We start from the raw sequence: 26873 nt of genomic DNA on the forward strand, positions 1-26873 counted from the left end.
ACATTGAAGCAGCAGATATCCTGCCGCCGGGGTTTAGTTCTTTATCTAAAATTAAGCAAGTATGTGCATTTATTGATATGAAAATTTGCTTTAATCTTTAATAGATAGTAAAATTATGTATATCAAAGAATTTTTAAAATATCTATTTATTTTGTGTAAATTTTGTTAGCATATATGTCCGCACACCAGAAGAGGGCATCAGATCCCATGGCACTGCAGTTTTAGATGGTTGAGAACTGCTATATGGGCACTGGGAGTTGAACTCAGGTCCTCTGGAAGAGCAGCCAGTGCTCTTAGCTGCCATTTCTCCAACCTCTCCCCCCCCCCAATTGTTTCAAAATAAATTTGTTTACAACCTATTAGTTAGACTGTCCTTCACTGCCTGTATTCATTACGTCACTAAGCCCCCTATAATCTGTTCTGTCACTTTATTATTCTTGCTCTTAGTTCGTATTCTTGCTTTATTATGGGCCACCTGCCTTTATTTGGGGCCAAACTCTCAATCGCTCCCATAGTCGGCTTACCCACTCAGAATCACTGGAGCCTTAGTTGGCTCAGCTCTAGACTTAACTTGACAGATCTGTGTGATTAAAGCCCAGAGCATATGGCTTAATGGAGTGTCTGAGGAGATTCTGGTAAACTTAATATTGAGTACCTGTCCTGCCTACCATTTCTTTGTTGTGTCTCCCTTTGGGAAGTCTCTACTTTCTCAACTGGCAGCATTTCAAAATATATTCATTTATACATATATGTATGTGTATATATATATGTGTATATTTTAAAATTATTCTACATTGTATGTGACATATATAGTATCCTACATTGTATGTGGCATATCCTACTGTTAGTGAAAATTTAAATTTGTTCCTTTTTCTTTTTTATGTAGGAGCTTATTATGTAGCCCAGGCTAGCCTTGCTAAATTTGTTCTCTAAAAGCAGTGGGGAATCCTCAAAACTTGTTTATAATACTGCCTTTTTTTTTAAATGTGGGGCTTTTTTTGGCCTGCCTTTTCCCTTTCTTAAACATCTTTGGTGGAAGAGAGATGTGTGTGCTTGCTACTCCCTTTCTGATATTGACTAAGCCATTAAGAAAACAACTTTTACTTCATGGAGAAGGAAAAAAAAAACCTACCAGGGGAGTTTCCCAAAGAAAGACCAGGAAGTTGGCTTGACATTACTGCTTTTACTTAACAACTCCCGTAACAGAAACCGTTAATGCTTGTTGTATTCAGAAGACTGTTCCGTAGTTATTTCACCAGGTGAAAATTATCTTCTGTCTACGTTGTAATGTTTCTGTGTCCCTGTCCTCGCGGCCAAAGTTTACCAATTAGAGATTGATGGATTCAGTACCCGTTCACTTTTAAATGGGTCCAGATGCCCGGGAGTAGTGAAAGATTCCTTCTCCTTGATGGAAAGTCTATCAATTGAAACTAAGTTCTCTCTTTCCTAACACCATAGTTGAGATAACTGACTGAGAAAGGAAGGTTTTGCTGGGGAGGCAGTTAGAGGGAGAAGCTTGAAACTGGGAGCCTCTGAGGCAATCTGAGAGGTGATTAATGGAACTTAGCACAGCAGAACTCTGGGACAGGGCACCAGAATGTGACACTAAATAAGCGATAAAGCCAGGTCAGGCCAGAAGCCACACCTTCAACCCCAGACGCAGAGGCATATGGATCTCGGTGAGTCTCAGAGTTTCTGGCCAGCCAAGCTGCACAGTGAGACCCTGTTTTAGGGGGCGAAAAAGCAGGGGTTGCGGGGGTGGGGCATGGACTTAGAATTACCCATATGTATTTAGAATGGTTTAACTCTTAGCTTACTCTGTCCTGGCTTGATCCCAGTGTTCTTGGAGCTAGCTCCAGGCTACTGCAATTAATCCAACAGCTTCTCTGGGTTGGCTTCTCGGGGTTTCAAAGTAAAAAGATTTTGTCTTCGCTGGTGTTCTGTTGCTGTGAAGAGACAAATGACCACAGCAACTCTCATAAGGGAAAGCCTTTATTTCTGGCTGGCTTTCAGTTTCCAAGGTTTAGGCCACCTTCCTCACAGCAGGGAGCGCGCGGCAAGCAGGCTGACTTGGTGTGGGAGAGATAGCTGAGAATTCTCCAGCCGGACCCACAAGTGGTAGGAAGAGAGAGACATTGGCTTACCTTGGACTTTTGAAACCCCGAAGCATACTTCTCCGGTGAGGTCACCTGCTCCTACACACCCACTCCGGCACAGCCCACCTCCTAATTCCTTTCATCCACTGCCACTCCGCAAGCATTTAGATTTTTGAGCCTGTCATCACAGATTTCTTCATTGTACTGTAGAGAAGTAGATTCCCAACGTTAAAAATCCATCCTTCTACAGTGTTAGTGAAAGCTTCTGTGTTCCAGGCGCATGAGGGGTTAGTTGAAGACAGATGCTCCTCCCCTGTTAAAGCACCATTTTTTTTAGATAGGAAAATAATCATAAGTAAGTTTTCATCTAAAATTAAGTGATATTGTTTCGGTTAGTGTGAGTGCCATGGAGAAAGAGTAAGATGCCATGAGAGAGTGGGTGGAGAGCTGGGTGGCTTAGGCCGAGTGGCCAGGGACAGCTTCCCCGCTTCCCCGCTCCCCCGCTCCGTGGACGATGCTTAATAGAAGCTAGGAAGAAAAGACAGCCATGGGAGGGCTGGGATGTCACGTTCTGGACAGATAGAAGAGAGAGGCAAGAGCCAGCTTGCCACACACAGAGGTCAGCATGCAGGGAGCGAGTCGGTGAGGGGACTGGAGGAAGATGACGTCAGAGGGACAAGAGGCAAGGAGAGGGTAAGGACTGTACTTCAAGTACAGGAAAGCCTCTAGACGATTTCAAACTCAGGGACACGGTGTAAGGGTTAAAATCTCCACCAGGCAAGTCCAGAGGACTCTGGTCTAGAATGCAAGTGCAGGAGCAGAAAGACGAGGTGGAAGGCTGGCAAGCGGTGGTGACAGGGACAGGTTGCTAGCAGCAGAAGTGCCGAGGGAAGGCTTGTTTTTGATGCGAGAGCTTGCTCTGGGATTGAATATGGATGGGGTTTGAGAGTCAGGACTAAGGAGCGAGTTGGCTCTGGCCTCGGCAGCTAGGAACAGGGAAACTCTTCTCAAGAACTGGCATAACTAGGAGGGGAATGTGCTAGGACGAGGGCCTCCAGCTCCTCTTCTGAAGCTGTTTGAGATCTCTAAGTGAAGGTGACAGATAAAGAAGGCAGATAAAATAGTTTAGAAATAAAATAATTTAGAGGCTCCGTGGGTAGAGAGAAATTGGTCCAAGTATAGGAATAAGTAAAGACATGTGGCCAGCTGCGCTTATCTGAGAAGATGCATGGAAAGGCCGAGAAAGACAGAGCTTGGATTTAGAGGTCGGCAACTGGAAATCAAGCTGGCGCGAAACATGCAGGCACGGCCAGGCAGGCAGGAGGAGCGCCGGGATGGTGTGATGCCTAGACACGGGGGACGGGGTCACGTGGTAATGCTGCTCAGAGGTACTGGAAAATGAAAACTGGCCTCTGACTGTTGGTTCTAGGACTGTGGACGTTGATGGTGACTAACATGCCATTTGTTCAGGGAACAGTGGAGACACTAGGGCTAGAGTGTATTAAGTCGAGGAAAAGTACCCCTAAGATACTTTGTTCTTGTGTGTGTGTGTGTGTGTGTGTGTGTGTGTGTGTGTGTTTCGAAACAGGGTTTCTCTGTGTAGCCTTGGCTATCCTGGACTCTCTTTGTAGACCAGACTGGCCTCGAACTCACAGCAATGCACCTGCCTTTGCCTCTTGAGTGCTGGGATTAAAGGTGTATGCCACCATGCCTGGCTACCTAGTGCTTTTTTAAAAATAAGATTAGGGGCTGGAGAGATGATGGCTCAGCTATTAAAGGCTGGGCTCACAACCAAAAAAATAAGGTTAGTTTTTATTTTACCTGTGTGACTGTTTGCCAGCATGTATGTCTATGTACCACATACATGTCTGGATCCCTCAGAGGCCAGAAGAGGCTGTCTAGTTCTCTGGAACTGGACTTAAAGTTAGGAGCCACCATGTGGGTGCTGGGACCCAAACCCCAGCGCTCTGAATCCCTGGCCATCGCGGCTTACTTTTCAAAGTTGCCTTTATCACCAGGCGTGGTGGTGCACACCTATAATCTCAGCACTCCAGAAGGCAGAGACAGGTGAATCTCTGTGAGTTCGAAGCCAGCCTGGTCTACAAATGGAGGCCAGGACAGCTAAAGCTACACAGGAAAACTCTGTCTCAAAAAACCAAAAACCAAACCAAAACAAAAAACAAACAAAAACAGTTGCCTTTATCAAGGAAATTCTCATTGGAATGATAGTTACTTTTTCTCCATAAAACTCTTAATGCCATCTGTAGATTAATAGGATTGATCGCTAAACATCATAGCCTTAATATAGAGAAGTGTTTTAACTTGATGATTCCGAGTATGGATTTTGGAAACAAGATCAGGTCTTGGTGGAACCCCAGCTCTGCCTCCCTCTAATTAAGCAGTTATTTTATCTGTGCAATGCCGATAGTAATGGACCCTTGGTGTGGATGCAGTGAGGTGCACAGTGTCTTGGACAGTGCCTAGAACAAAGTGCTGGGTGCTACTGATGGAGTGAGGCTCTTACACACTACACAGCTGTAGAGTCTTCCTCTTATGCCCTTTAGATTTCAGTTAGATTTTCTGGCGTGGGGGGCGGGGGCGCAGTGTCTTGCGAGACAGCCCTGGGACTCACTCTATAGACCAGGCTGGCCTCAAACGCAGAGATCCACCTGCCTCTGCCTTCCAAGTGCTGCGATTAAAGGCATGTGCCACCACTGCCTGGCTTCAGATAGATGTGGAGTTTTTTTTTCTTTTTGTTTTTTGGGGTTTTTTTGTTGTTGTTGTTTGGTTTTGGTTTTTGTTGTTGTTGTTGTTGTTACAAGGTTTTTCTGTGTAGCCTTTGCTGTCCTGGACTCACTATGTAGACCAGGCTGGCCTTGAACTCACAGAGATCCACCTCCCTCTGCCTCTGTGAGTGCTGGGATCAAAGGCATGCGCTGCCACACCTGGCTTTCTGATAGATTTTTAACAATCTTAATTACATTTACTTATTTTGTGCCTGTTTATGTGTGAATGCACATATAAATGCTATGTGGTGTAAACACGTGGAGGTCAGAAGACAACATGGCAGGAGCTGGCTGTCCCCTTACGCTTCTCCCCCTGGGTCCCAAGGGCCCAACTTCAGTCATCAGGCCTGGCAGCAAGCACCCTTATGTGCTCATCCATCTGCAGGCCCTGCTCACACTTTAAGTCAGCACGCAAAGTATTAAGTCTCATTATTGCATTTTCAAAATTATTTTTCCTATATATATATATTTTTTTTTCTTTCGACTTTTCTAAGAGTGGTTCCAAGATTTTTCAAAAATTCTAAGTAGTTATATTAATTTTCCATTGCTGTATAACGGCTTAAACTTTTCGACTTAAAGTCACATAATCTTCCCTCAGTTTTGTGGGTTGTTTGATTCTCAGCTAGGGTCCCTAGGCTGAGATCACAGCTAGGCCAGGCCTGCAGTTTTGTCTGGAGTTTGGAGGCCTCTTTCCAGGTTCCTGTCGACAGGATCCATTTCCTCACAGTCTGGGACTGGCATCCTTACTGCATTGCTGGCTGTGTGGCTAGTAAGTGAGTTAAAGGGGCAGAGGATGTGAGGTGAGCTAAGATTGAGAAGACTTTAGGATATGGAAAATGGCAACAACCAAGTATGTGGTCACTGGAGTGACATGGAGGAAGTATTTGTGTGACATCGGGTCAGGAGATACAGAGACCACCTAGCATGAACCTACGTGAACCTACGTGAACCTGAAGGGGATTCTTTTTTCTTTTTTCTTTCTTTCTTTCTTTTTTTTTTTGTTGGTGTTGGTGGTGGTGGTAGTGGTGGTGGTTTTGTTTGCTTTGGTTTTGAGACAGGGTCTCCTGTAGCCCAGGTTAGCCCCATACTTACTGTCTAGTTGAGGCTGTCCTTAAATTCCTGACCCTATTGCTTCAACCTCCCACGTGCTAGGAGTACAGTCATGAGCCATGAAACCCAGCTATGAACTCGAAGTCGGAAGTGAACCACATGACAACAGTAACAGTAGTAACAAAGATGACAGTGAACTAGGCACCAAAACTACCAGGAGCGAAAGGCGGTGCCAGGCTGCCTGTGGGCTCACACAAGAGGGTAAGGAGGGGAAGTGACATCTCTAAGAAGATTTTGGAGAGAAGGGGAAAGAGATCGGAGGACAGGGGACTCCTCCTCCTTCCCCATGGACTCTGGTACAGGATGGGTGGAGCAGAAACAGGACATCTGCTTACCATTAGCAGCAGAGAAGTTGCAGGAAGGAATACCTTTTAGAGAGAAATTTTTAAGTTGACACTGTTTTATATGTAGATGGGGCACCAGAGTTCTGTCCCAGGAGAGCTGGCCAGTTTGCATCTCACACTCCACGCTCAGTCCAGTCTATCTCAGTAGCATCTTTGGTCTCAGTTCTCTTTTTCAAGTCCATCACTGATTTCTCATATTGGGAGTTCCTAACATGCCTAATGGCCTTGCAAGTAAGTATGCCTGGACACTGGCCCTTCCTGACTGTGATGCCTGGACGTTTATTCTCATGCTAGCTGCTCAGTCAGATGGCAGCTTGACACCTTAGCCAGAAGGCTAACCAAGGGAAGAGAGAGCCCCCCCCCCCAGTCCTCGCTGGGGGAGGAGAGAGCCCCCTCCCTGAATCCTCACACGGGGCAAAGAGAGCCCCCCCCCCCGCCGAGTCATCACAGGGGGAGGAGAGAGCTCCCCCCCTGCTGAGTCATCACATGGGGAGGAGAGAGCCCCCCAGTCCTCGCTGGGGGAGGAGAGAGCCCCTCCCACCGAGTCCTCACTGGGGCAGCCTTTCTTGTCCTTCAGCGTCAGGGGCCCCTTCAAAACCTCTTCCCCACACTTTTCTCACCGCTGTCAGCCCGAAGAATTGCTTTGATGATATGTTTTAGTAGCCAAAAGCAGATCATGGGTAGACTCTTCCCCTAAATGCAAGCTTTATGGCTTTATACTTAGGAGACATGAGAATACAGTCAACACGGAGGACAAACTCTTCCACGAGAGTGGACATAGGAGTGCTAGGGAGAGGGTATTATTAAGTCACCCTGTCCTGTCCTGACTGTGGTGTGGCTTTGGACAATGGTGACCCCTGAGCTTCAGTTTTCTTCTTCTTCCTTGTCCAAGACGGTTAATAATGCCTAACTGTTGATGAGTTAACAAGACAAATAAGCTAACAGTCCTGGCTCTTGGTAAATACGTATTATTACTCCTTTCCAGACCCCTTGTCTCTGAGCTCCCATAGCAGGTGGACAGTGAAGCTGAATTTGCATGTTCTCGCCCAAGAAAGCTTGATACCATCTTTGACTTCTTGTACTTGTCATTTTCTGACCAGTGAGTTAGCTATTATTACTTCCTGCTGGACATGGCAAATAACACTCACTGCCACCCAGTAGGCACTGCTCACTTCTCAGGCATTTAAAGTTGTATATTTATTATGTTAAAGTGTGTGTGTGTGTGTGTGTGTGTGCTTCTCCTGCATTTAACCCTTTGTTCTTAATGCACAAAAAAGGCAGAAAGTCTGAGTTTATATAAGATACGTATGTGTGCATGTCTGTCATATGCACAAGCATTTTTCTGAACACCTAATGTGTCTTATCTGAAATCCCCAGTAGATATACAGATCTTTTTCAATACCATAAACGGTACTCTTTTTCCACTGTGTACTCCTTGGGTTACAGGAAGCTACTTCCTGAACCTGCTGCTCTCTGGCCTGGGTGGCTCACCTAAACTGTTGTTGTTGCTTGCCTAAGCCTAATAAGAGACAAAATTAGTCAAGGAAGCGCGGAAGATCGCTCCCCACCACGCCCACCCTCTAGCTGGTCAGTACTGCCCTGACCAGGTGGAGGGTTGGGGGTGTGTGTGTGGAGGGAGTGGGAGGGATGGGGGAGTGGAGAGGGGCATGGAGCCTCACCTCTACATTTTGTTGCTTGTGCCCCCCTCAATATGAGACTTGGACTTATACGGAACCTGTAAGAGGGTTTTGAATTTTCTACACTGTAGGTTTCTGCAGCACTGAAACAAGGCCAAGTTACACCAACAGAGCTCTGCCAGAAATGTCTCTCCCTCATCAGGAAAACCAAGTGTCTAAATGCCTACATCACTGTATCAGAAGAGGTGGCCTTAAAGCAAGCCGAAGCATCGGAGAAAAGGTATAAGCAAGGTAAATGTCAATCGCGTTCAGTTGTATTTCGTTCTTCTAACTCTCCGGGAGCAGTTTAGTGGGTGTGGAGTACCTTTCGGTAAGTAAAGCATTAAACTTAAAATAATCCCATGTTTAAAGAACTTGCCCTGAGGCATTTACTGTAAAGTGCTATATAGTGCCCAGCTATAATAATTTCCACTGCAAACTTGATTTCTGAAGTTGCATTCCAAAAAATTATCTCTTACGTCATTCTTCTAATGTGAACTCGCAAACTTGTGACCTCTCTCTCTCTCTCTCTCTCTCTCTCTCTCTCTCTCTCTCTCTCTCTCTCTGTGTGTGTGTGTGTGTGTGTGTGTGTGTGTGTATTTGGTGCCCTGGTCTGTTGGTCTCCACCTTATTCTCTTAAGCCTCCAGATAGGCTGGAGGCCAGCAAGCCAGAGTGGCCATCTGTCGCCACCTCTCACTGCACTGAGGTTACAGGAAAGCATATGTCATGTGGCCGTCCTGGGATCTGCACTCAGGCCGTGTAGTGCCAACACTGTACCTACTTAGTCCCCACCTTGTGTCTTTTAAATGCAGGTCAGTCTCTTGGAGACTTAGATGGAATTCCTGTTGCTATAAAAGACAACTTCAGCACATCTGGCATTGAGACAACATGTGCATCAAATATGCTAAAAGGTAAGTACTAACTGACCATGCATTAGTACTTTATAAAAATGGGTGGTCCTCAGCTTAAGATAGAATTCCGATGCCTCAGGCTAACCTGAGATTAGTTACAACCTTGCACGACGTACTTAGGATAGGCTATTGCCCCTTTGCTGCTTGTTCATTGCAGACGGAGTCTTTAGGCATTGGCTCTCTGCATGAACGAGCCCTGGCGATGGAGGAGCCTTTTCAGGAGGACTTGGTCCTGGCTGGCGTCATTCCTCCTGAGGACACTCGGTTCCATCAGAGTCTACTTCTCCATCTCTTAGAGCTGTGGAGTAATCCTTAGACTTATTCTCTAGCCTATCAGGCTGAAATCAAGAACGTTTAGCAAAATATTTGGATCCTAATAGGAAAAGGAAGTGGAGAAAGAAGAGGCACTCAGAATCCTACCCAAGTAACATTTTGAGCCCTCTTTCAGTAGGTGGATAGAGAATATGGGCTAGAGGGGTTTTTGGGTTGTTTCAATCTGTGGGTGGGTGATGGTGGTGGTTTGTGGTGGTGGTGGTGGTGGTGGTTGTGGTGATGGTGGTGGTGGTGGTGGTGATGGTGGTGGGTGGTGGTGATGGTGGTGGGTGGTGGTGATGGTGGTGGTGGTGATGGTGGTGGTGATGGTGGTGGAGGTGGTGATAATGATGGTGGTGGTGGTGGTGGTGATGGTGGTAGGGGGTGGTGGTAGTGGTGGTGATGGTGGTGGAGGTGGTGGTTGTGGTAGTGGTGATGGTGATGGTGGAGGAAGAAGAGGGGGAAGAGGAGGAGGAGGAGGAAGAGGAGGAGGACAGGATCTCACCATGTAGCCCAAACTGGCCTGAATTTACTACGTTGTCTAGACTGGCCTCAAAAATCACAGAGATTCTCTTGCTTCTGCCTCCTCAGCACATAAAGACCTATTTCTAACCAAATCCATAAAAATTATTCTATGACATATCATTACCCAAGAAGTAGGAAACTTAGAGCATAATGACATGGGGGTCTGTGTCACCATCCAATGTTTTCAGTACTCTTCAAGTCGGTGTTTCAGGTCAGAGCACAGTGGATGATGTCACGAGTGTGTGTGAAAAGGAGACAGTTGGCAGGAGAGAAAGTAACTCTTAGGAGGAAGCACTGCCCGCTATTTAGACCAGGAATAATTTACACCCCAAGAGCAATTGCTTAGTTAAAGTTTAAGATCATGCCTCCCGGGGCTGGAGAGATGGCTCAGAGGGTTAAGAGCACTGGCTTCTCTTCCAGAGGCCCTGAGTTCAATTCCCAGCAACCACATGGTGGCTCACAACCACCTATAATGAGGTCTTCTCGTGTGCAGGTATACATGCAGGCGAAACACTGTATACCTAATAAATAAATACATCTTAAAAAAAAAAAAAGATCATGCTTCCCCATTTGTTGTTTTCTCTCATATAATAAAAATGTTTCTCTTCAGGTTATATACCGCCTTACAATGCTACAGTGGTGCAGAAGTTATTGGACCAGGGAGCTCTACTCATGGGGAAAACAAACTTAGATGAGTTTGCTATGGGGTAAGTAAAACGAAACTTTCGTCTCTTTTTACTTAAGATCTGTGCCTTTAATTCCATTGCACGTAGATAGCAGAAGGTAGCAAGGTTCTTGAAGATTCTTTTTTGAAATACTTACTTTTATTGTGTGTGTGTGTGTGTGTGTGTGTGTGTGTGTGTGTGTGTGTGTGTGTGTGTGTGTAAGTGAATGACACATGTGCAGGTGCCTGTGGAGGCCACACAAGGTCACTGAATCCCCTGGAGCTGGGGTTGCAGGCAGTTGAGCTGCCCTGTGTGGGTGGTGAGCACCCTGCTCCACACGCTCTGAACCGCTAAACCAAGTCTGCAGCTGCTGCTGAGGTTTCTGGCATCAGCGTGTTTGTCCCAGTGTGAAGTTTTATTTAGTTGCCTAACAAGTCTGTAGACATACTGTTTGGGTTTTAGAACGTCTTTCCCTGGTGGATAATGACATTAAGTGTCCTTTCATGTGTGTGTGTTGCCATTTATGAATCTTTAGTGAACGTTTGTCCAAATCTTCTGTAAATCTGTTTTATTCGTATAGTTTAGACCCATATATTATGCATATAGTTTAGATCCAAGTCTGTTTCAGATGGGTGGTTTGCAACTCTGTTCTCCAAGTCCTTAGCTTGTCTTTTCATCTTCCATTTGTATCAGTTACTTCTCTCTGGGATACAAATAACTGACAGTCACCTCAAGGAAAGAAGGGCTTGTGTTAGTCTACAGTTTGGGGGGCGGGGATACACGGCAGGAAAGACATGGTGTCGGGAGCTGGAGGCTCTGGTCACATCGCCTGTGCAGTCAGGAAGCAGAGGGCAAGGCATGCTGCTGCTCAGCCAGCTTCCTCTTTATTCAGACATGGAATGGTTGGAACACGTGCTGCCCACAGTTAGCATGTGTCTTCCCGTGGTTAGCCCAGCCTAGACACACTCAGAGGCCCTGAGGCTGTCCCCTCTGTGTTTCTAGATCCTGTCACGTTGATAATCAGTGTTACCCACAATACTGACTGCTTTTTTTCCCCCCTCTAAAAATGTTTATTTCTTACAAGAAAGTGCCATTTCAGTACCTTCAAATATTGAACCAGGGCTATTATCTAAAACTACATGCCAACAAGAGCCAGTAGACATTATGAACACATTGGTGGAAAAACAAAAGAATGGTGAATGTCTTTATTGGATAAACTGCCTCATTACTTAGTTTTGAAACACAACTTGGATTTTCTTCCCATTCGTTGTTTCTTTTTTTTTTTTTTTTAATATTTTAAACTTTATTTGTTTTTTTTTGTTTGTTTGTTTTAAATACATTCATTTTATTTCACATGTATAAAACAAACTACATACAGCAGGGAGAACCATGTGACAATCATAAGTTCTATAAATGCTATATCCATAGTGTTTTGGCTTGAAGTAAATGACTAGCTGCTTTTTAAAGAGTTGAAATTTTAATTTTGATGAAGTCTGGCTCATCACCTTTTTTTCCTTCATGATTTATGTTGATCTATTAATACTTCCAGTAATCCTTATCCAGACCAAAATAACATATGTTTCTCCTAGGTTGTTTGTTTGTTTGTTTTTATAAATTTAGCCTGCCTCTGCCTCCTTGAGTGCTGGGATTACAGGCATGCGCCACTGCCTCTGGCTTTATTTCTTATTTTTTAAAAAAATCTACATTCTGCCTTATTGAACCAATCAAGCTCATTAATGCAGTGTTGAAGAAAAAAGTGTAGAGTAGGGAGGTGGGGAGGTGGCTCAGCAGTTAAGAGTGCTCGCTGCTCCTGCAGGGGACCTGAGTTCAGTTCTTAGTAACCATATCAAGTGACTCTCCAAACACCTATAACGCCAGCTGCAGGTGATCCAGCACCCCTCTGCCTTCCATGGTCACCTGCACTCAATGTGCGTAGATATAAAGATATATACAAATAATTAAAATGTGCAGGGGGAGGCAGATGTAAAACAGACAGCCTTGCCTTGCTGCTGATAATGAGGGAGGAAAATAGTCACTCACCAAAAGGTTTCCCCCTTTATAATTCCTTTCCCGTGTACAATGTTTGTTTAATCGCACTCCCGTTTTGTAGCGACAGCCCTTTGACTCCCATGTTGATTGTGATCTCTGAGTACTTGGTAGATACATGTTTAATGAGCTCATCCGTGGTAGTAAGCTTGAAATATTTTTAAAAATGTTTTTAGGATATTTTCATTTCTCAGCTGATCGAAATTAGCATGGCAAAGAGGAAGCAGTAGCCATGCTATGTCTCCAGCGTGGGTGTTTGAGGACACACCGTGACCTGTAGCACTTAGCTAAAAAATCATAACCTACATCTAACAGCCAGGGAATGTGAGCACGCCTAAATCAACAGCTTTCCATTGAAACTGTCTTCATAAAAACTGGAAAATGGTATGAAAATGTTCCACAGTAAAAGCTCAAAGAATGTAAAGACTAAAATGATAAAATTTAGAAAACCTATTTTAAAAAAAATCATTTGTGGCCTTGACTTAGGTAAGAATTTTCTTGCTAGAACACAGAGTAATACAAATCTATTTTAGAAACTGAAAGGTTGGCCTTTAGTAAAACTATGAACTTTTGAAATATGCTGCTTTCAAAATGAAAGGGAAAATGTTCCAAAAGATGAAAGAACTGCTATGTAAAACAGAGAGCTTCAGTTGGTGTGATGGCGCAGCGCTAATCCCAGCACCCCTGAGGCAGAGACAGGCTGCCCTCTGCGAGTTCGAGGCCAGCCTGATCTATACAGTGAGTTCCAGGACAGCCAAGGCTACACAGAGAAACCCTGTCTCAAAAAACCAAATATATACATATATAACTCAATGGAAAAGTAAACAGCTCAATTTAAAAAGTGTGTGTGTGTGTGTGTGTGTGTGTGTGTGTGTGTACACTTTTACTCAATGAGCCATCCTCACCTTGATTTTCTTTAAGTATTTATTGAGAAACAAGTAACAAAAACTCCTGAACTAAGGGCACCTCCCTTACTTTGATTCATAAATATCTTTTTCAACGGGTACAACACATAGCTTTGCCTGAGGTGGCACAGGCATTTCTGACTTCACCACACTCTTCTCCTGTGTGCCAACTGTGTGGCTACACTCCATGCCAAATTCTTGAGAGAGCACACAACCTCTTCCAAGACTCAACCCAGGTTTTTGGGTCCATACTTAACCCCCACTGCGGCCAGTTATAGTGTTGATGAACCCATGCCTGCTGAGTCAGTGCTTTGCAGTTTCTGTCACATAGTAGGGGATTGATACATTTTCATTCGCTGAGCTGAATGCGTAACTGGTTGCCCCACTATGTGGGAGAGATGGGAGCAGAAGTAAATGCTGATGGCCAACTCCGTGCGCCATGCTTTCAAGCCCAGGCTACTCTCAGTCTATGAGCAGTGCCCTGCACCACTCCCAACTGCGCCTTCTCATTCCTAGCACGGGGCCACTTTTTGTTGACTCTTTAACCTTTTAATTTTAGAGTTATAATTGTTAGTATTTTCTTAACTCCTTGAGAGTTTCTTACAATGAATTTTCATCATATCATGCCCCCATTCCTCCCCCTAAACCCTCTCAGATCACGATCCACCCCCCTTCCCTGCCTCCACCCCCTTCCCTACCTCCACCCCCTTCCCTACCTCCACCCCCTTCCCTACCTCCACCCCCTCCTACCTCCACCCCCTTCCCTACCTCCACCCCTTCCCTACCTCCACCCCCTTCCTACCTCCACCCCCTTCCCTACCTCCACCACCCCTTCCCTACCACCTCCACCCCCCTTCCCTACCTCCACCCCCTTCCCTACCGCCACCCCCCTTCCCTACCTCCACCTCACCCCCTTCCCTACCTCCACCCCCCTTCCCTACTCCAACCCCCTTCCCTACCTCCACCCCCTTCCCTACCTCCACCCCACCCCCACCCCCCCCTTCCCTACCTCACCCCCTTCCCTACCTCCACCCCCTTCCCTACTCCACCCCCTTCCCTACCTCCACCCCCTTCCCTACCTCCACCCCCTCCGACCTCCACCCCTTCCCTACCTCCACCCCCCTTCCCTACCTCCACCCCCTTCCCTACCTCCACCCCCTTCCCTACCTCCACCCCCCTTCCCTACCTCCACCCCCCCTTCCCTACCTCCCCCCCTTCCCTACCTCCACCCCCTTCCCTACCTCCACCCCCCTTCCCTACCTCCACCCCCTTCCCTACCTCACCCCTCCCTACCTCCACCACCCCCTTCCCTACCTCCACCCCCTTCCCTACCTCCACCCCCTTCCCTACCTCCACCCCCTTCCCTAACCTCCACCCCCTTCCCTATCCTACCTCCCCCCTTCCCTACCTACCCCCCCCTTCCCTACCTCCACCCCCTTCCCTACCTCCACCCCCTTCCCTACCTCCACCCCCTTCCCGACCTCCACCCCCTTCCCTACCTCCACCCCCTTCCTACCTCCACCCCCTTCCCTACCTCCACCCCCCTTCCCTACCTCCACCCCCTTCCTACCTCCACCCCTCCCACCTTCCCTACCTCCACCCCCTTCCCTACCCTCACCCCCTTCCCTACCTCCACCCCCTTCCCTACCTCCACCCCCTTCCCTACCTCCCCCCCTTCCCTACCTCCACCCCCTTCCCTACCTCCACCCCCTTCCCGACCTCCACCCCCTTCCTACCTCCACCACCCTTCCCTACCTCCACCCCCTTCCCTACCTCCACCCCCCTTCCCTACCCTCCACCCCCCTTCCTACCTCCACCCCCTTCCCTACCTCCACCCCCTTCCTACATCCACCCCTTCCCTACCTCCCCCCCTTCCCTACCTCCACCCCCTTCCCTACCTCCACCCCCTTCCCTACCTCCACCCCCCTTCCCTACCTCCACCCCCCTTCCCTACCTCCACAACTTCCCGCCTTCTCTCTCTTTTCTTCGCTTTCACTAGCCATTGGGCCCAATTTGAGCTGCTTGTATACTTCTGAGAGGGCCATTCTGGGAGCATGGAGGACATACCCAGGGCCAAACCCTTAAGAATTTTTAAAAAGATATATTATTTATATATGTGCCATATGTATGGGGGTACTCATGGAGGCCAAAGAGGATGTTAGATCCCCTGGAGCAGGACTTGTGGGTGGTTATGAGCTGCCTGGTGTGGATGCTGGGAACTGAACGCTAGTCCTGGAAGAACAGGAAGCACTCTGAGCCACTGAGCCATTTTCCCAGTTTTACAATTTTTTTGTTTTGTTTTGTTTTGTTTTTGTTTTTCAAGACAGGGTTTCTCTGTGTAGCCTTGGCTGTCCTGGACTCACTTTGTAGACCAGGCTGGCCTCGAACTCACAGCGATCCACCTGCTTCTGCCTCCTGAGTGCTGGGATTAAAGATATGCACCACCACCCCCGGCAAAACTGTATTTCTTATATGTTGCAGCTCAGAAATGCAAACTATATGGCTCTTTCAGAAACACTGTCTGTATCTCCAACAAGGCATCAGTGTTGCCCAAGCTGACCTCAAACTCGCTGTCCTTCTGCCTCAGCCTCCCAGTGCTGGGACTACAGGTGCGCACCCCTGGACCTGGCTGCTAGAGTCTTACAGTCAGACCTGTGCTCGCCATGTGGCCCAATAGTTTCAGTCCTTTATCCACGACACAGGACTTTTATTTGTACACAGTGCTGGATAGGACCTGGTCAGAACAGTCTCTGGTGGTTTGTCCATAATTACCCCAAACTGGAATTAACCCACTGTCTTTAACTGGTAAAGGAAAAGTACACAGCATGTGACCAGTGAAGCCTGTGTAAGTACACAGCTACCAAAACATACATCTAAGTAAAGTGCTCTCAGTTCATCCTGAGAATAAAATTTGAAATATTTAGAAAAAAACATTCCACTTGGTGGTTGTCTCCTCTCTCTCTCTCTCTCTCTCTCTCTCTCTCTCTCTCTCTCTCTCTCTGTGTGTGTGTGTGTGTGTGTGTGTGTGTGTGATATGCATAGGTTTGTGGGACATCTACCCTTGCAGCACATGCAGCGGCATTAGCTGTCTTTTTCTAACATATTTCATCTTCCTTCCTTTACAGTATTTTAGTGACCCTTAAGTTTGTTTTTTAGGCCGGAGTGGCTGGCCAGCAAAGCCCTGGGATCTGCCTGTCTATACCCACTCTACCTAAAATGCAGAGGTGACAGGCATGTGACCAAATCTGGCTTTTTTTTTTTTTTTTTTTTTTGAGACAGGGTTTCTCTGTGTAGCCTTGTCTGTCCTGACCCACTTTGTAGACCAGGCTGGCCTCGAACTCACAGCGATCTGCCTGCCTCTGCCTCCCAAATGCTAGGATTAAAGGCTGCGCCACCACCGCCCGGCTTTAAGTCTGGTTTTCTTTTTTCTTTCCTTTTTCTTTTTTTTTTTTTTTTCTTGTTTGTTTGTTTGTTTTGCTTTGGGTTTTGGTTTTTGAGACAGGTTTCACTCTAGCCCAGGCTTGCCTGAATTCATAGAAATCTTCCTGCCCAGCCAACTAAGTGCCAAGATGGCAGATGTGAGCTACCTCACCCAATGCTTTTCTTGAAACTTCTGACTAAGAGGGAGATTCTTTAAAAGATTTCCTAATTGTCTGGACGCTTGTGACTCTTTTCAACTGAAAGATCTTAGCTGACAAGGGACGTCATCGTTGACTGACATAGACAATCAGCTGGGATGCCACACTCCTGAGCTGCCTAAGAGCTGTGCGTGAGCCACCTCAGCCTTTTCCAGCTCACGCTACCATGGCCTGCAGAAAGTTCCCTGAGTGTTCCTGGGGACATAAAATGAAGTTTCATTTTCTAAGGCACTGCTTTGCTTCTCTGCCTCAGATCTGGAAGCACAGATGGTGTGTTTGGACCAGTTAAAAACCCCTGGAGTTATTCAAAGCAGTACAGAGAGAGGAGGCAGCGTGACCAGCAGGACGCATCGCACTGGCTGATCACTGGAGGGAGCTCGGGCGGCAGTGCGGCCGCAGTGGCAGCGTTCACGTGCTTTGCGTAAGATGCTTTCTGTCTGCTCTAAACCCAAATACACATGCACACTACATGCAAAGCCGAGCATGCACATGTATACTACGTGCAAAGCCAAGCATGCACGTGCACACTACATGCAAGGCCGAGCAGACTAGGGACTCAGACCCCAGCATTTGTAGTTCTTTTGGGGAGCCGTTTGTGTTCAGAGGTATATTGAAGTGATGTCCAGGCATGCTCAACTTTAGCCCACAATGTGAACTTCATGCATTAACACATAACTTAAAGTAACACTTTAGTTTGTCTTCTGTAGTCGCTGGTTCTTTGAAAGCGTGGCTTTGCGGATCTTACCAAATAAAACATTGACCATGAGCAGACTTCGTGAATCTTACTTTTCAATAATTTACTCTGGCATCCGTTCGCCATGTGATTGAGAGTGCTCTGGTTTGTTGCTGCTGAGCTGGTCTTGGCGACTTAGCCTTCAGAAAATCTCTATAAAAAGAAAAAAAAAAATCCCTTGGTGTGTATCAATAAGGTATTTAAATGGTGTTTCCATAAATCCGCAACTGAAATTGTCTCACGAAGCAGAGTTTTCCGCCTTCCTAGGGGCTGATTGTCCATCAGGGTTGATCAGAGCCCGCCAGCCATGTTTTAAGTCCCTCCTCTCAAAGCATCTCATTTTTTATCTAGGGAGAGCTGGCCTCCGAAAGTGTGGTCTCACAGCCCAGGCTGACCTCAGCCTCTCTGTGTAACCGACAGTGGCCTAGAACCTCCGATCCTCTTGTTCCAGCTCCTGAGTGCTGAGGGCATGGGCAGGTGTCTGACCTGTCAAACATGTCTTAACCACCTAAAGAATAGGAAATAAATATTTATTTACCAGTCTCAATTTAAGTAAGTTGAATCCGCTTTCTCAGTAACACAATCTGTACGTATTTTCCCTCTCTAGTTATTAAACTAAAATTATACTTTCTCATAGACATTGCAACCAAACATTTATTTATATATTTTAGGACAGTGGAGTTATGGTTTCCTCAGATGTTTCTTTTTCATATTCCTGAAATCTTGTTAAGAAGAAGAAGCATTTTATTTATCTCTGAGTGTTATAGCATTACGTTAATATTAATGAGAGTTCTGACAGGTTAGAAGTTCAGGATCAGGTGCGTTTTTTTCCTCGTCCCCCTTCTCAGTGTTCATCTCTTTGAATCTGCTCTGAAGAGATGGCATTTTGACACATAATTCCTATGGAAATGTAGGCTTTACTTTTACACAGCCATCGGTGAATGCTAATAAGAGACAGCATCTTTTTAAAATTATGAAAGCAACACACTGAGTTTTGTAGCTTAAATGGACTTGGTGAGGAAGGAAATATAATTTGCATCTTCTGTGGAGTGAAAGTTGCACGGTATTGTTAGGACCGTTTCTGAGTTCAAGGCATTTACTTTCAATATAATTGGTAGATTTTTTATCAGTAAAACCACCCACCAAGAGTCACTTCAGACTGGATGCACCCAAACTGTAAAGTGGTCTGCCTTTGCCTCTCTCTTGCACTGACAATCTTGAGCCACATAGAATGAGGCATGGCAGTGTAGAGTGATGTGGAAAGTCCAAGGTGTATTTAGTGAGAACAAGCTAAGGGCGGTAGATGTAACTCCTGTGGAGTAATTATTCCTTAGGCGTGGGTGTCGGCCATGCATGGGGGTGTCTGGATCAACAGGGTTATTATGGGTTCTGCAATAAGAGAATTTTTACTTCTATATCATACAACTGTAAATGCCTTAACTTTTGTATCAGGCATATACTACCCATCAGTTTTGTTTTTAAATAATTGTTTAAATTTTCAGGTGTGTTGAAATATGCATACATAATTTTGCATTTAATCTGCAGAGCTTTTTTTTTTTTTATTCTTCCATTTGGGAAACCTGAAACTCAGTACCCATTAACCCCCCCCCCCCCCCCCCCCCCCCGCCCCGCTCCCCAGGCTTCAGCAGCCTTCCCCTCACTGTCGCTGTAGAGATGACTGTTCCTGGCACTTCCTGCATGTGTGTCCTACATCTGTCAGCTCGTAACTGCCTTGCTTTGGTTATCACAATGTCCTTAAGGTTACTTTTCCTATTTAGTCTTTGTTGTTGTTGTTTTGTTGTTGTTGTTGTTTTTTAATAAGGACAGCACATATTCTCTAAGTGTCAAGGCTTGAAATGAGCATTCAGCGTGTTGGGTAATGAAAAGTTTTTCTTTTTTTCTTTCTTTTTTTTTTTTAAGATTTATTTTTTATTATGACACCTGCAGACCAGAAGAGGGTAGCAGATCACATTATAGATGGTTGTGAGCCACCATGTGGTTGCTGGGAATTGAACTCAGGACCACTGAGAGAACAGAGGTCTCTTAGCTTGCTTTTAACCTCTGAGCCATCTCTCTAGCTCATAAAGTTTTTCAAAGTGAACATTTAAGAAGTGTTTTTTAAATCAGATTATTCAAAAAATTTAAAGCTCAGTGATGATGCTGAAACATTAAAACATAGTTCACCACAAGTAAATACACAAATTGGCCTGATCTGCAACAAGTATTTTGATCATACAGGTTAAGAATTTATAATAACAAACAGACCTTTTGTTCATTAGCCCTGCTTCTTAGAAGCCAAAAACTTAAATGCAGTCAAACGTGAGCAGAAGTGTGTGCATAAAGCTCCTTAGCAGCAAAGGTTTGCTAGAAGGTATCAAGCCCTATGAAAACAACGTAGCTGCCTATGTAAGTTATGGCCCATCTCCAGCCATGATTCTAAGTGGGAGCACAGAGGAGTGGTATCTGGATTTCTGGGGAAAGTGTTGAGTTTGTGAAAGCATACTGCCTTTTGTTAACTTGAATTTTTAAAAATATTTACATGTAGTCTCAACTTTTTTTTTTAATGGCAGCAAGAGGTGATTATAAACAAACAAACAAGGATGGAAATTTAGGATTACAGGATGCTCTCCAAAAAAGAAAAACACATTTTTTTAAAAAAACAGTCATAAAGCCAGGCATAGTGGTACATGCCTACAGTCCCAGCACTCAGGAGACAGAGGCAGGAGGGAGGACCGAGTCTGCCAAAATGCTAATAGTGTTTGTTGCTGAGTCCTTGTGCTTTTCTATACCATATGAATCCTTTGAAATGAGCATAGATTGCCCTATATGATTATATGGTGGATTCTAAATGCAGCTAAAAGAATGTCATTTCTCTAAAAAGAATTCTCTTTCCCTCCCAGGGCTCTAGGATCGGACACTGGTGGGTCCACCAGGAATCCTGCTGCCCACTGTGGGGTCATCGGCTTCAAACCAACTTATGGCTTAGTTTCCCGCCATGGCCTCATTCCCCTGGTGAACTCGATGGATGTGCCAGGGATCTTGACCAGATGTGTGGATGATACAGCAGTTGTGTTAGGTATTTCTGTCGTTACATATTACTCAAAAGTCTCACCATAAAACATTATGTCCGTCACACATAAGGATTTCTCCTTGCAGGTGTACTGGCTGGCCATGACCCCAAAGACTCTACCACCGTGCAAGACCCTGGGAAGCCATTCGTGATTCCCAGCCTGGTGGATGTGAGCAGACTGTGTGTAGGAATTCCAAAGGTAACCTCCTTTGGCGAGGCAAATGCAGAGGGCAGATTTAGGAGGCAAACTGGTGGGTTTTGAATCTCTATACTGCCACTTTTGTTGGCCATGTGACCACTTCTCCCTAAGCCCAGTGCCTCCATTTGTAAAATAAGGAGGATAAAATACAGACCCTAAGAGCTGTGAAGATTAAATATGATTATCCTATAAAACAAGGGTCTGTAAGTATTCCTTGGAAAGAAAGAGACACTGTTTTGGATTTTGTAGATGATAGATCTGGGTTTTTTAACTCATCCATCATAGTGAAAAAGCAGCCATAGGCAATATGTAAATAAATGTGTCTGTGTACCAGTAAAATTTTATTTTCAAAAGTGGATAACTATAACATCTTGCCAGTGGTCACAGTTTGCTGATCCCTGGTGTAAAAGACATAGGCATATCTTTTCTAGTAAGGACCCATTAAATGTTATTGCATTTATTTTTATTATTACCATTTAGATTATACTTATGGCAATAGAAATTAATAATCTATACATGTGAGTAACAAAATTACTGATACTCTAAAGTTTAAAAAAATCAAACTTGTGTGTGTGCCTATGTGTCTGTGTATGCCGGTTTTGTGGGGTTTTATTTAAATTTTAATTTATTTAAAAGTGTGTGTGTGTGTGTGTGTGTGTGTGTGTGTGTGTGTGTGTGTGTGTGTGTTGGTGCCCCGTGTACGTTGTGTACGTTGTGCCTGTGGAGGCCATAGAGAGGGTGTCATATCCCCTGGAGCTGAAGTTATTGATGGTTGTGAGCTGTCTGACATGGTTGCCGGGAGTCGAACTCACACCCTTTGGAAGAATATCCAGTGCTCTTAATGGCTGGTCCACCTCTCCAGTCCCTTTTATTATTTAAAGTCATAGGTAGGTATGTGTACCTGCAGGTGGGTGTGTATGTATGAGTAGAAGGGCTGAGAAGCCCAGAGACATCGGATTCCTGGAGCTGGAGTTACAGATGCTGGTGAGGAGCCTGATGTAGGTGCTGGGAACCAAGCTCGAGTGAAGTAGATGCTCCTACCTGCTGAGCCCGGACTGACTTCCCACTCACTTACCCTCTGGCCTCTGTCTCTCAATCACTACAATTATAGGTGTGTACCACCCTAGCCAATTACCCTAGCCAACAATATAGTAATATTTAATATGTCTTAGAGATCTTTTAGAAAGGTAAGTTACCCTGCAGAATGAGACTTCTTAATTTTGGCACCATTGATATTTTATTCTAGAAGGTTCGTTCTGTGGTGGAACACCATCTTTGCATCACAGGGCATTTAGCAGCATCCCTGGCCTGTACGCCTATGACAAAGCACCCCTTAACCACTACAGCCCAGAATCAAAGCATCCACAGACATGCCCCTGCTACAGAGAAGTGCTACTTCTAAAAGGACGTTCATCAAGAGGCACTGTCTGTGCCTCTCTAAGGAACAAGATAGACCCAGGCTTTAGAAGTGAACCTAGTAGAGTCCAAGGCCCTGCGTTGGTGTATAACACTGGGAGTGCTGCCTCACTTCCCGATTCTCAGGACTTTTCACCCATAAACGGCGGGATGCCCATTCCCATGTAATGGCTGTGAAAAGCATAACTTGAGAGAACCTCTGAAGAGTGTCAGCAGGGCACATGATACATAGGAAGCACAGCAGACGTGAGTCCCCGTCAGACCACCGAGTTTACAGTTAACGTCAGCTAATGCTGTTCAGTACTATGCCCGCTCACATGCCACCAACGTTCTAGTCCCGGCTTCCTAGGTACCTACCAGCTGTGTTGTCAGCGTTTTAGCGTACTGCCAAAGATTTTATTATACACATGTTCATGAGTCTATCTAGACTTTCCAATTTCTGCATTTTGTTTTGTTTTCTCTAAGGAATATCTGGTACCAGAATTGTCAAGTGAAGTACGGTCTCTCTGGTCCCAAGTTGCTGACCTCTTTGAGTCTGAGGGAGCCAAAGTGATTGAAGTCTCCCTGCCGCATACCTGCTACTCAATTGTCTGCTATCACGTGCTGTGCACATCAGAGGTGGCATCGAACATGGCCAGATTTGATGGGCTACAATACGGTACAGTGGCTGCTTTGGCTGCTTAAGATACCTCAGACATTTGAAAGGTTCACGTGCTAGACAGTATAATGATCCGGGAAAGTAAATCAGTCTTTTCCTCTATTATTTTAGCATTGAGCTTACATATTCTGTTTTATGTTTGGTTCTTTGGACTGAAGGAAAAATCTTGAAGGGATTGTCTTTGTGTGCACGGGCCATCCTATGTAGAGTCTGACAATCAAAGTGCATGGAGGGATGGACAGGTGTATGCATGGAGGGATGGTCAGATGCATGCATGGATGGATGGTCAGATGCATGCATGGAGAGACGGTCAGATGCATACATGCATGGAGGGACAGATGCATGCATGGATGGACAGTTGGATGTATGCATGGAGGGACAGTCGGATGTATGCATGCATGGATGGACAGATGCATGCATGGATGGACAGTTGGATGTATGCATGGACAAATGGAGGGATGACATAAAGGTTTCTCATGGTTATTCTCATCTCTCTATGGCTAGTCCTCATAACTAAGTGGTCAGTCAGTCACAAAACAAATAAAGAAGAACTTGGACAGGAAAGCTCTCTGAGATCCATGTTGGTCACAGGACTGCTTTACTGCCAAACCTTTAGTCCTTTCTCAAGTAATGGTTCTCTCTTGTGCTCAGGACACAGGTGTGACATTGATGTGTCCACTGAAGCCATGTATGCCGCAACCAGACAAGAGGGATTCAATGACGTGGTGAGAGGAAGAATTCTCTCAGGAAACTTTTTCTTATTAAAAGAGTAAGACAGTTGCTTTAATAATTTTCCCTGTATCAAAGAATTTTTGCTATTCTCAAAACCTTAAAATTTTTATATCTAATACCTACTAGCTCAACGAGTAGAGTACGTGCCTAGATGCCTGAGGCTCCAGGTTTGATGCCCAGCACAAGTATTGTGGTAGCGAATGCCTGGAACCCCATCGCTGCGGAAGCAGAGGCAGGAGGGTCAGAAGTTCAAGTCCATAGTGAGTTCAAGGCTAGCCTGGGATGTGAGATCCTATTAACAGCAACAACAACAAAGGAGCACCAGCAATAAAGACCAGGGAGCTGGGAAGACAGTTGACTGGTAAAGAGCGTAGTCATGAGGACCAGCTCATCCCAGCTCCTTCCTAACAGGCTGGGCGTCCTGTGCATGTTACAGCCCCGGATCTGACAGGGTGGAGACAGGAAGGTCACTGGGATCTGCAGGGAGCAATAGAGGAGGACACCTGCGTGTTGAAGGAGTATTAATATTTAATGTTGATCCATATGATTACTAAGGCAGCAGTTATTATTTAACCCACTATGACATAAATAGATGACACAGAAACCTGTTAGATTTTTTTCAATATGCCTATACACTGGACCTTGGCAGAAACTAACCCCCTAAGCTATCTTTTCTAATCCCAGCCAAAATCCCATAAATACTTGCACATGTTAACTCAGAACATGGCTGATCTGACAATAGATCATATTCAAGGATCTTCTAGGTCTGTGTGATCCAGCTGGGATACAAACATGCCTTTAATCCAGGAGGCAGAGGCAAACAGATCTGAGTTCAAGGCCAGCCTAGCATAGAGCAAGTGATCAGGTAAAGAAAAGCTTAGGTCCAGGTGTGGTGGTACATGCCTTTAATCCCAAATGAAGGTAAAGTTAGTTTGTAGAAGGAAGCACCCATGTTTGAAAGTGATGTCCAACTGAGTGGCAGAAAAGGTGACGAATCAGATAAGATTTGACAGAATAGGATATGCCCAACTCTGACAAGAAGAGAGAGGAAAAGGAAGCTACTTAAGAAACAGTTTTGCAGAGGAGGCAGTTTTGCCAGGACAGTAATAGAGAGATGGGTTGCAGAGAGAGAACTCAGGTGAAGACCGAATGAGAAGAAACCAGAAGATTAGAAACCATTGTTGGAGTTAGTTTGAGGCCAAGCAGAGCAATTCTGCGCAGAGAGAGAAGCCAGATTGAATAAGTCAGCTGGGAGAAGAGTTTGAGCCAGAACAGCTGAGTTGAGCCAGCCAGCCCAGAGCTCAGAAAGAACAAGTAAGGGTGAGCTTATTAAGCAGCAAGTCTCAGAGGCTGAAAACATTCTAGGCCTAGGTCAGATTGTACAGCGGCTAGAAGCTTCCAGGACTAGGCCTAGGCCAGCAGAAGGAGGCAGTAAGCCTCCCAGACAACAATTGAGCCAGGATAATAAAAGTTACTTTTACAAAGCTGCTTCTCTGCAGCACACGATCCTCAGAGCCAGCTCCTCCCAGCCACAGCCACCACGCCTGCATCTGTAGCTCTGTAGAGCTCCGTAGTCAAATGGTGCAGGAAAGATGCGTGATGTTTCCGTAGCGTTAAAAAAAATAAAAGAAAAAAAATCACATTTTTCTCTTTCTTTATTTGGTTCTGGGACTGGAGTTGTCGTGTCCAGATTTACACTTGAGGAGCCTAAGCTGTTAAAGCAGGTTTGGGAGCCGTGAGGAGTTTTCTCCTCCCTCTCTCTGTAGCATTGACTCATGGTTACGTCTGTGTCTGGCTCTCCCCTAATCTGCTAATAGTCTTGGAACTCCCTTTAATTTTATCTCCGCCCTCCTAGACTGCTCATAAAATGCAGAACTGCACCCCGGCATGCTTCCATGTTTCTCTTGATGGGACCTGCTCCCAGGACTGCTTACTGTTGTTGATGCAGGAGGACGTGAGGCCAGTCAGCTTCCTGTTGTTGATGATGAGGCTGCTCAGCTTCCTGTTGTTGATGCAGGCGGATGTGAGGCCAGCCAGTCATGCTACACTGTAGATAGACTGAGACGTGAGGATAGAGAGGTGCAAAAGCCCTCGAGACCCAAGTTTTATCTACAGTACCTAAAAGTAACTTTATCACCGTGTACCTCACCCCAAAATAAATGCTCTGACTTAGTGATAGCCCCACTGGACAGTTTGATTTTGTGGTTATTTGGTAGAATTGCATTTAGTAGTGAATTCTAATGAATAAATTCCAGTGATAAACTTTCAGAATAACAGTACAATTGAGTAAAATCCATCTTTATAAGTTGTTAGGAATCAGCCAGGTATGGTGGCACACACCTGAAATCCCAGCACTCGGGAGGCAGAGGCAGGCGAACCTCTTAGTTAAAGGACAGCCTGGTCTACAGAGTGAGTTCCAGGACAGCCAGGGTTACACAGAGAGACCCTGTCTTGTAGAACCAATCAAAGAATCTTTTTTTTTCTTTTATTTTAAGATTTCTTTATTTATTATTATGTATACAGTGCTCTGCCTGCATGTACACCTGCAGGCTAGAAGAGGGCATCAGATCACATTATAGGTTATTGTGAACCACCATGTGGTTGCTGGGAATTAAACTCAGGACCTCTGGAAGAGCAGTCAGTGCTCTTAACCTCTGAGCCATCTCTCCAGCCCCCAAATCAAAGAATCTTAATTGTGTACTGCCGGATGTGGTGGTCAGGTCTGTAATGCCAGCACTAGCTAAGGTCTGCGTAAGTGAGTTCTAGGCCAGCCATGCTGCATAGTGAGACCCTGCCTCAAAAATAAAATAGTGATTGACCAAGAAGAAGGCTCAGTAAGTAAAGGCATTTGCCACCAAGCCTCATTGGTGACCCAAGTTTAACTTCTGACTATGACGCACATTATGGAAGGGAGGAGGTGACGCTGCCTGCTTGTCCTCAGACCTCTACTGAGCCGTTCCATTCCTCTCCCACACAGTAAATAAATTATAATAATAGTCTTGGTGGTCCCTGGTCATAAAGCTGAGGAATGGTTCTTTAGGAGCCTAATA

The 26873-nt window shown here is 45.5% G+C and overlaps 1 protein-coding gene across 1 annotated transcript in view; it reads left to right on the forward strand.

The window, feature by feature from the left end:
* Qrsl1 (glutaminyl-tRNA amidotransferase subunit QRSL1) overlaps nt 1-26873 on the forward strand; it is a 32561-nt gene that overhangs the window by 1363 nt on the left and 4325 nt on the right. Inside the window, exons 2-9 of the mRNA XM_051164372.1 lie at nt 8105-8264; nt 8826-8924; nt 10372-10468; nt 17269-17436; nt 20649-20824; nt 20905-21017; nt 22899-23091; nt 23743-23860. Of these exons, the coding sequence (XP_051020329.1) occupies nt 8105-8264; nt 8826-8924; nt 10372-10468; nt 17269-17436; nt 20649-20824; nt 20905-21017; nt 22899-23091; nt 23743-23860 (1124 nt within the window). The remainder of the gene's footprint in view (nt 1-8104; nt 8265-8825; nt 8925-10371; nt 10469-17268; nt 17437-20648; nt 20825-20904; nt 21018-22898; nt 23092-23742; nt 23861-26873) is intronic.

The sequence above is a fragment of the Acomys russatus genome, chromosome 21, assembly GCF_903995435.1.
Source record: "Acomys russatus chromosome 21, mAcoRus1.1, whole genome shotgun sequence".
NCBI lineage: Eukaryota > Metazoa > Chordata > Mammalia > Rodentia > Muridae > Acomys > Acomys russatus.